Raw genomic sequence first — 10,372 nt, 5'->3', positions numbered from 1 at the left:
CCTTTTTTATTCAATGCCATATCTCAACCATCTAGACAGTGTCTGGTACTCAATAAATATTCCTTGAATCCGTGAAAAGGGGAACTGATTTGTATTGTGCACTTCTTAAACTCAGTAAATGGTATATAGCAGTTAAAACATCTACAGATAAATGAAGTACTGTTGCAACCAGAGATTCAGCATTTAAGCAGTGAAACTCCTTCCAATCCGTTCACAAAATTGGAAGTTGGCATTGCTATATCCTTGGCCCCCAGCGGCCAATGACCGGGACTAAAAAACAACTTTGATACTTTCTGTAACGGAAGAGTACTTCCTTATAAAATATTCATTGTAAACGAACAAAAACCAACGGATATACACATTAGAGTATATAAAAGAGCAGTTTGTGTGGAGAAAAGCATAGAGACCCAGGAAATGGGGATTCTATCATTTATCCTTACCAAACAGTTGCAAAACATACTGAAACACAATTAGTAAAATGAAAACATTAATACACAAAGATTTCATGAGGTAAAGTAAATTATGCACAAATTTTAGGCAGTGTATGAAATTCTCTATTTTGGTCATACTTGAAATATTAAAATGCAAACCTGGTGCATTATGTCACATTTTACTATTAATATATTGTACCATGTGAGAGGTATATACTAATTTCTAATCCTCCAATATATATTTCAGAGTTGAAGGGTCATAGGTCCTGTCCACACTCTTGAGTGATACACAGAAGTGATGCACAAGAACACACCTACTTTTTGCTCAGTGTTGATTGATGAAGGCTAGAAGCCAGTAACAGTTTTTGGCAATTTTCAGGAATATTGTAAATAGTAAATCCTTGAAGAAGGCCTTTGATAAAAGGATTTTCAGTTCTAGATGTACATATGGATCTTCGCTTGCTTCTGTCCCCTAGGGTGTCCCTGCACCAATTTCTTTGGGCTCCTTGTGTTGTGGTGGACTCTGGGGCTATCTTCTGCCTTGTCTGGGAAGTACACTGTCTTCACATATAGTGACAGCACCTTCTTTATAGCAAAGATTTAGTAGCAACAGTAGCAGTCAGTTGGTTGGTAAGAGGGGCTGGAGGGAGGGAAATTTTTGTGGGATCCAAGTGTGCAATGCAGACGTAGTTTTTCCAATATTTTTCTAATGGCTATTCGTGAGTGAAGATAACAGGATAACCTAAGTTTCCTACGGTCACCCGCAGAATTGCTAAGTCTTCCCATACCCTTCACATGGGCATGAAAACAGCTATCCTTTCGCTCCGACGGTGCTGCTTTCCCACCCCTCCCCCAAGACCCTAAGGCTCAGTGGACCCCAGCCCCGGCTACTGTTGGACAGTTTGGGCCAGGCCGAGCCAACAGGCAGAAGGACCTTCGTGTTGCAGTGGACGCTGGAGAGTGTGGCTTAGCCTGGGTGAACTTTCCAGGCCAACGCTAAGTTTTCCCATCTTGGGTGCATGTGGGCACCACGCGTTCAAGTTCTGTTTCGTGTGTCAACATTTTCAGTCCCAGTAGCCACTTTGCGAAAGCTCCGAGGCAAGTGTGACGCCAAGGGCTGCAGTGGATGGGGGTAAAACGCCGGCCCCTGCTAGTTCTGAGGGCAACTCCCACCCCCAGCCAGCATGTCCCTTTAATGCGCGTGCCCGTCAAGGTCCCCGCGTCCCCTCCCTCAAGCCGCCCCGTCAACCTCTGTTTCCCTCACTTCTCCCAGTCTCTGCCGTTCCTTTACTGTGGGACACCCCTCACCTACCCCGCCCCTCGCCCACCCCAGCCACTGCCTGCTCTCGGGACTCAGCTGTCACTTTACTTTTCCACGCCGCCTCCCCCACCCTCTCCTCGCCTGGCCCGCTGGGCTGCCCGCCCGTGCGCGCGCCCGCCCCCGCCCCCTTTCGGCGGCGCGCCGGGAGGAGGAGGGGCGGGGCGGAGGCGCGCCGCGGCACAGCCGACGTGGGGCTCGCGCTCTCGCGGTCTCTCCCGGGCTGGCGGGGGGCACGCGCACTCGCGGGGGCGCGCGCGGACGGCCGGGCGGCGGCAGTGGCTCACACGGAGGCGGTGGCTTCACTTTCCAGGACTCAGGGGCGTCCACAACAGCAGCCGCGGGCAGCAGCCTTGGGAGCCGGAGCTGGAACGGCTGGGGGCAGCGGCAGCGGCGCCGAGGGTGAGTCCGGGCCGGCACGCGAGCACGGCAGGGACAGGCGTGGCCGGGCGGTCCGATGCGTGGTGCGTGGTCCGGCTTTCGGTGACTAGACGGTCTGCGGGGACACCCAGTACTTGGGGCCTCCCCTGTCCTCCTCTTTCCACCCCCGCCTCCGCAGCCCTCTTTCCCAGCGCTTGGGCGGGAGCCCTGTGACCTGCAGGGATACCCCTTCCTCAGGTATTCTCCCCAGCTGCGTCGGTGCCCCCCACCCTGCCCTCGGGCGTCCTCTCTCGCCCGCGACCCCCCCACCTCCCCTCCACGTCGCAGGTCTCTGCTTACACCGCTGGTGCCCTAGTTCCTTCCCTCCCGGCTCCCCCGCGTGCCCCATTCCCTGTGCCCCCTCCCTCGAGCCTCCTGCCCCGGTTTCTCGCCCTTTCCACCCCTCCCCCCTCCTTTCCATCCACCCCCCTCTGCCTCTTCCCTCCCCACCCGTCTTCCACCCCCTTCTGTTCTTAGTTCCCCATCCCTCGCTACCCTCCCAGCCCCTTCCCTCTCCCAGCCGCATCCTGGAACTAAGTCTTTGCAAAAGTACAGGATAAATGTCACGGCGGAAAAGTGCCCGGCTTGATCTTTTGCTATTTTCCCTAATTGCATAATTGCTACACATGGTGTCTCTCCTGGCGAGTGCCGGGTCTGCCTCCCCCGCCACCTCCGCTGCACCCCTGTGGCCCGCCCGGAGAAGACCTTGTGGGGTGTGTTTGTGTGTGCACTGGGGTGGAGTGTGTGTTGTATTGGTCTTTTGTGAAGCCTAGCGCTTGTCACACTTTGGAGCCGAAGCCCATTTTTTCTCCGGTCTCTTCTCTGCAGCCCCCACTGGCCTGGATGGAAACTGGATTCCCTCTGCGCCCCCCACCCCCAACTTCTCCCCCTGTCTTCCCTCATAATGTTTTGATCCCTTTGCCCTTTACCATTTCTAATGAAGATAAAGCGTAGCTTCTTGTGGCTTTTTTCCCCTTACGACCAACCAGAAATGTCCAATCCATCTTCTCTTAAGGAAATTAAGGCCGCTTTAGAAAGACATCATCCTGTGCTGGGTGGCTGCAAGACCTATTTGCATGTTTTCAAGATTCATCGTTTTGTATTGTGTATACTTGAGAGTCTGCTCAAATATTTTTTATCTGAAAGTCCAAAAGGAAGGGCTACGGTTTACCTTCAGATAATCCAGCGCTTTAGAAACATTTGAAGCTCTTAGGTTTTTTTTTTTTAAATCCCTGATTCTTTAAAAAAGTGTATTTTTGAATATGTGTTAATTCACTCTGGACCTCGTAATCTAAATATTTGTGTTTACTCAGACAGTTTGGATGCTCCCTGGTGTATGGGCAGATGCCCGTGATGGAGGGTTTTCGTACAATGTCATACCCCAGTCTGTCTTCCCCAGCACATGGCACCTTTCTCAAAAATCAGGTGCTCCACAATTATTTCCTATGTAAATATTTTTACACTTAAGTTAAAAGCTGGATATTGCTAGATGTTGTGCATATAATATAAATTATTTAGAAAAGTTTAGAAACGTGAGTAGGAAGACAAATAGAGGGATATCAAATCACAGAATTAAGCGTTTTCCTGTAAAGCTCCAATGAACACTTGTTTTTGCAGTTTTATACTTTGAGATACACTTGTAAAGCTTATCTGGGCAGTAAATCCGGATTTATGGAGTGAATATAGTTGCTTTTATGTTATCACTAATATTTGTAATCAAATTATTTCATTTTTATGGAACATGTGAGTTTCATTCACTATATGTTGCTAATTTCCATGATTGTAATTCCAGCATCAAGTACATATCTAATTCAAATTTAGGTAATTTGTTTGTTTGAAGAATGAATAATATTTAAACTCTTAATTTAACATATGTTTGAAGAAGGTCTACCTTACTATTTTATGTTTAGAAACCAATGTTTACATTGAAGCCAAAGTAAAAATTTAAACTGAACTATCTTAATATCTTTGGAACTATCTTTGATGAGTAGCTCTGTTTATAATGCTGGGATTTAAATTTATCTTCCCCCTAGATTAGATGATTGGATCAAATTATATAGGAATTAATCTTAAAGATCATTTTTAAATGATGCTTTAGAAGGTAACATTTAAAGAGTTAACTCAGGAACTTTCATTTGTACTTTAGAAAAACACCAACGTTATAAACTATTTTTTCTTTATAAAACTTAGTTGCCAGTTGAGTGGTACAATAATTTTTTTCCCATACTCCAAAAGTAAGGCAGATTTCTGCTGGTTTTGTCATCCAGCAGAAATTTGCCTTACGCTTGATATTTGAAGAAGATACGAAAACTTTGAGAAAGTTTCTGCAGTGGTTATTAGTGTCCTCAGATAAACTTATTGGGTTGGCCAAAAAGTTCATTTAGTTTTCTGTAGGATGGCTCTAGTAGTGCTTAGTTTTATTTAACTTCATTCAAAACAATTTTGTTAGGATGTATTGGGATAGTTGTCATATCAGCGTGCATTTAAAAAAAAACCTACCAAAATTGGTGAATTTTTGTGTAGCCTTTTTAATATTGAAGGTGGAAGAAGATACACAACATGTTTGGTGGATAATGCTTTGTTATTTCAAAAAAGGTGAAAATGCAACTGAAACACACACACACAAAAGATCTGTGTATTGTATGGAGATCGAATGCGTCAAAAGTGGTTTGCAAAGTTTCTCGGTACTGTTGACATTTTGACCAAATAATTTTTTGCTGTGGGGCTGTCTTATGCATCGGAAGATGTTTAGCAGCACTCCTGGCCTCTACCCACTAGAAGCTAATAGCAGGAGATAGCTGACATACTCAAAATACCTAAATCAATAAAGTTATTGCTGAAAATGAAAATGAAAACTGCATCTTTTATTTTACGGAAAAAACTAAACAGACTTTTTGGCCAAACCAATACCATCCCTGTGTTAAGATTTGCTTGAACTAAAATATCTTAGGTCAAAAGTGGAAGTAATTTTTTTCTTTATTGTGAAACCATAGACATTATACATCTATTTGGGTATTTTAACTAGTATTTTTAATAGTTCTCTAGTGAGACTAATTTTAGTCCCCAGCTATTGTGGAGCAGTTTATGAAATTTGGGTCTCTGTTTATAGCTCAGATTAATCATATCACCAAATAGTTTTTTAAGTAATTGTATACTCAGGGCATTGTTAGACAGTATGTAAATTCCCATAAATGAGAATATTAAGAAGAATGTGTAGCTTGATAAATAATGAAATATACAACTAAAACTATAGACATAGTTTATTAAGCTGAAGCTCCAACTTTAGTAAGAAATAATTTTATTTCATTCAGGGTTTCCGTGTATTTGCCATGTAATGGATTGCTTCTGGTTTAAGGTATATAATAGGATTTCTCACTCATGTCACATCTCTCAAAATATTACCTGCAGCATTTCGTTATATCCTCGGGCTTTTCCCTGGGAATTGTTCTCTTTCCCACTCCCATGCACATCTGCTCTCTCTACATACGCTTATGGACACACAAGGTTTTTTAACTCCTGATTTAACTGAAAGAAGTAAACTGAAAAAACAAATGTTGAGTCCAAGAATGAGAATTAAAATGAAATAAAAATGAAAAAAAAACAAGAAATATGTTAGGGATGTTAGAGCTAGATGTGAAACATACTGGTATAAGATTTCCATATTCTATTAAGTGAGTTTAGTGCTCATAAAAGATGTCACAGCTGTGGAAACTGATGGTCTCCATTTATGGAATAGGTAGAAAAGCAATAGGTAGAAAAGCAGTGGGGACTTCCCTGACAGTTTCAGAGCTGCTTGGGAAGACCTGTTTTTGTAGGGCTTGGGGGAAGGGAGCCGTTGGAGTTCAAGGGGTGTTGGTGGCGTGTTTGTGTGCTATCTCATTCGAAGCATTCAGTATTGTCTTCTGAGTTTCTTACCTCTCTGTGCCTCCTGAATTTTCCATTCTCTTGCAGTGCTTTTTGGTTGATCGTACTGTAAAAGTTTCAATTCATTAAATGTCTGTAATATGAAATCCCTTTGATATAGCAAGCTACAAGTTGAATCTTCGGTGATGATGAATTTCTGTCAGTCCACTAGCTATACTTTTGGACTAATAAAAAACAGTGGTTTGAGTAATCTTTCTTTATAATTCTTGATCATATCAAATATAGTTTATTTCAAGTCATAATTTTTGTTTTTTAAGGTTTTGCTTATTTTTAGAGAGGGAGTGAAATTCACGCACCCCCTACTGGGGACCTGGCGGCAACCCAGGCATGTACCCTAGACTGGGAATTAAACCTGTGACCCTTTGGTTTGCAGGCCGGCGCTCAATCCACTGAGCCACACCAGCTGGGGCTCAAGTCCTAATTTGATTAAGAGAAATATGGTGCCTTTTTCAAAAGGAATTTGTTCCATTTGTCTGCTGTTTTTAAAGATGTATTTTATGGTGTTAATGTCACTTCTTATAGGTAGGTAGTTCAGTTTTTTTAAGGAGAGGTGCCTGAGAATGTAGCTACACTGTGCTCAGAGTGGTTTTTTAGTTAAAGTAGCAGTGAGCACAAGTCCCTTTAGAATCCAGACATGAACTTTGTCAGTTTGGTTTTATATTTGTTGGTACACTCTAAGCTAGTTGGATTTTTTTTTAAGATTTTATTTATTTACTTTTAGAGAGAGGGGAAAGGAGGAAGAAAGAAAGGGAAACATTAATGTGTGGTTGCTTCTCACGCGCCCTCTACTGGGGACCTGGCCCGCAACCCAGTCATGTGCCCTAGACTGGGAATCAAACCTGAAGCCCTTTGGTTCGCAGGCTGGCACTCAGTCCACTGAGCCACACCAGCCAGGGCAAGCTGGTTGGATGTTAAGGGACGTATTCAGAGTAATGAAATTCAGAAATTGATTATGATAGAATGACAGGTGAGAGGGGATATTCCTTTTCACTTACTGCATTTTTTTTATGTCTGCTGTCTAGTTTATAACAGCTACCTACATATCAAGGTATTGAGGAAATCAAGTTGGTAATCAGCTGTTTGGGGAGCATGAACTCAGAGCAAAGGGAATTTGAAAGCCTTAAGAGAGATTTCATTCAGACTGTGGGGAAAAAAATCCCTCAGTGTCTCAACAGTCTCCATCTCTTGTGAAACGCAGTTGCTTGGTATTTTGCTGCATCAGTGCCGGCACTGTCCTACAGTTCAGTTTTTATTTAGACCCGTGCAGGCCTCTGTTGTGTTGTCGCAGAGGTTACTGAAAACAATCAATTAGTTGAGAGGATTTTTGACCTTAGCCCAGCCCTGAGCATGTGTGTATTATATGTGGATGAGAAGGTATCCCTCATTTTCCTCTTCCTGTGTCTGTTTTTTACTGAATGTCCTGTTATCATTTAGCAAGTTAGCTTACCTGCTAGACCAAATTTCTCATGCTTGTAAGACCAAGGGGACTGCCACGGAGCCTAGTAGAGAGTAGGCCCTCTTTTTTTTCTTTTTTTTTGTAACAGCTTTCTTGATTGTAATTCACGCACTGTAAAATTCACCCTTTTAAAAGGTATAACTCAGTGGTTTATGGAATATGTCTATTTGTGCAACATCATCATTATCTAATTTCCAAACATTTTCAGGTATTTTGGTGAAACTTGGTACCTATTAGCAGTTCTTCCCATTACTTCCTTGCTTTCAGCCCCTGGGAATCACTTCCTGACTTGCCTGTGTCCGTGGATTTGCCTGTTCTGGCTGTTCATATAAATGGGACCCTGTGGTTCGTGGTTCTTTGTGACCAGCTTCCTTAGCTTAGCATAATGTTTTCAAAGTTTGTCCATGTTGTATCATACAGCTGCTATACTTTATTCCTTTATGTGGCTGAATAGTATTTATTTGTGTGGATATACCAGATTTGGTTTCCTCATTCATCAGTTAGTAGACATTGGAGTTGTTTCCTCTTTTGGCTCTATGAATAATGTTACTGGGAACATTTTGTGTCTGTATTTTATGTGTTTTCCTTTCTCTTCTTGGTACATCTGAATGAATGAAAGAAAAGTTTTGTTAATTTCCAAAGCTGTTTTGTAAATGACCGACTTACTTTATATTAGCTTTACTTGCTCTAATTTGAGGCTCATTTCCTGTCCATTTTTGAGGTAACCTGTTAACAGTCCTCCCACAACTGAATGAATGCTTTTTGCTTCTTTGAACTAGGATCTAAAATGTCCACTGAGGCACAGAGAGTTGATGACAGTCCAAGCACTAGTGGAGGAAGTTCTGATGGAGACCAACGTGAAAGTGTTCAACAAGAACCAGAAAGAGAACAAGTTCAGCCCAAGAAAAAGGAGGGGAAAATATCCAGCAAAACAGCTGCTAAATTGTCAACTAGTGCTAAAAGGTACCTTAGTTATAATAATCTTTTTATTTTCAGTGTCAGTTTATTGTCTTAAGTTCTGTCTTTCTGTTGCATTTCATCATTTTTGGGGGGGATGTGGACCATGAAGTTCATGGATTTTTCTTCAAGATTATTTCTTTTAGCCCTGGCTGGTGTAGCTCAGTGGATTGAGCGTGGGTCTGCAAACCAAAGGGTCGCAGGTTCGATTGCCAATCAGGGCACATGCCTGGGTTGCAGGCCAAGTCCCCATACTCCTGGTCAGGGGTGCACAAGAGGCAACCACACATTGGTGTTTCTCTCCCTCTCTTTCTCCCTCTCTTTTTCCCTCCCTTTCCCTCTCTAAAAATAAATAAATAAAATCTTTTTTTTAAAGATTCTTTTACATAGTTGTAATTGTAGGCAATGTGAACTTTTTGGTATTTAAAGTCAGTTAAACAGCATGGCAAAGTAATAAAATATATATCCATAGTGTGCTTGTGTGTGTTTAGATAGGTGAGCATAAATAGGAAAACACATGTAAAAGTGTGATGGTTTGATTTGTAGTTACTTGACCATAAAGATTTTATTCTGTTCTGTAGTACAGAATAGAGAGTAGGGATCTATTATAATAGTTACTGAATGTTAGTATATTTTCTATTTCTCCCTGTTAGTAAAGTAAGAAATGCCAGAGTTCACAAAAAAATTTGTCTTGGTTTTATTATGTTAGGCAGTGGGTCAGTCTTGGCACAGATTTTCTTTTTCTCTGGAAAATAGATATGTCTGGAAGGTCGGTATTTGAATGATTCTCTATTGCTCCATCAGTCGCTTATGATCATTGGCATGTTATTGGACTCAGCAGAGGGAATTTGTTTTAATATTGCCACATTATCGGATATCTCTCGAAAAGTAGTTTAAAGGAAAATTAAATTTAGTAGAGACCTGATCCTGTGATTTAATATTCTTGTTTTATTTTAATACCTTTTTATAAGAAATAGAAAGTATAAATAAAAGCATTCTGTAAATTTTAGGCATTGTGGATTGTCTGAATGCTTAACGATAGCTTTCAAGTTTATTGGAGAGTAGCAGGGGTGTCCCAACTGTGGCCCACGGGCCGCATGCAGCCCAGGATGGCTGTGAATGCGGCCCAGCACAAAGTCGTAAATTTACTTAAAACATTATGAGATTTTTTTGTGATTATGTGTTAACAGTGTATTTAATGTGTGGCCCAAGACAACTCTTCTTCTTCTACTGTATTTAATGTCTTGACCCAGAGATGCTAAAAGGTTGGACACCCCTGGTAGGGGGAACTTCTTTCCCAAAGATCAAAAACCATTATGATCTAGGAGACCTTGTTTTCTTCCGGCCTAGTCAATCCTCAGGATAGGGAAGAGCCTTCTCAAGCCCCCTGGGGGGACGTGACTCATTAGGGAGAGATGTTGGAATGCTCATGCGTGGTCAGCAGTGCATTCCCAGGGACTAAGGTAGTCAGTTTCCCCTTTCCAGAAGAGTGTTGCTGGTTCTTGACCTCTGTAGAAGGAATTGTGTGAAAATCAGCCTTGCACTTTAAACCTCTTGCTAGTGCTGGGGAAAGGAGTCAGTTTGTTTTTGCTATCACAACGCAAGTTCAGAGAGCTTCATTTGGCTCGCCCTACCCCTCTGCTACATGGCCACAACACAGAATGATCTGCTAGTGATAAATGGGATGCTGGTTAGAATTAGGATGGATTCGAAAGATGGTAATGGAGATAATATGACATTTAGGTGAAAGAAAGGAGTTCGGGGGTGGATGGGTAAGATGTTCAAGTACAGATTGGGGCCCAATGTGAAAGAGGAAACTCTAATTCAGTGCTCATCTGCTGACAGTGAGGGTTTTTGCAGGGCCTC

At 42.4% G+C, this 10,372-nt stretch overlaps 1 protein-coding gene across 1 annotated transcript in view; it reads left to right on the top strand.

Moving 5' to 3' along the window:
- The first annotated feature begins 1,963 nt into the window (after window positions 1-1,963).
- The window catches only part of LOC114501818 (ubiquitin-conjugating enzyme E2 E2), a 262,437-nt gene continuing 254,028 nt past the window's right edge, over window positions 1,964-10,372 (top strand). Inside the window, exons 1-2 of the mRNA XM_028518570.2 lie at window positions 1,964-2,151; window positions 8,329-8,512. Coding sequence (XP_028374371.1) covers window positions 8,337-8,512 — 176 coding nt within the window. The 5' untranslated portion in view covers window positions 1,964-2,151; window positions 8,329-8,336. The remainder of the gene's footprint in view (window positions 2,152-8,328; window positions 8,513-10,372) is intronic.

Source organism: Phyllostomus discolor, chromosome 7, assembly GCF_004126475.2.
Source record: "Phyllostomus discolor isolate MPI-MPIP mPhyDis1 chromosome 7, mPhyDis1.pri.v3, whole genome shotgun sequence".
Lineage (NCBI taxonomy): Eukaryota > Metazoa > Chordata > Mammalia > Chiroptera > Phyllostomidae > Phyllostomus > Phyllostomus discolor.
Note: the sequence above shows the minus strand (reverse complement) of the source record. Positions and strands in the feature narration are given on the sequence as shown.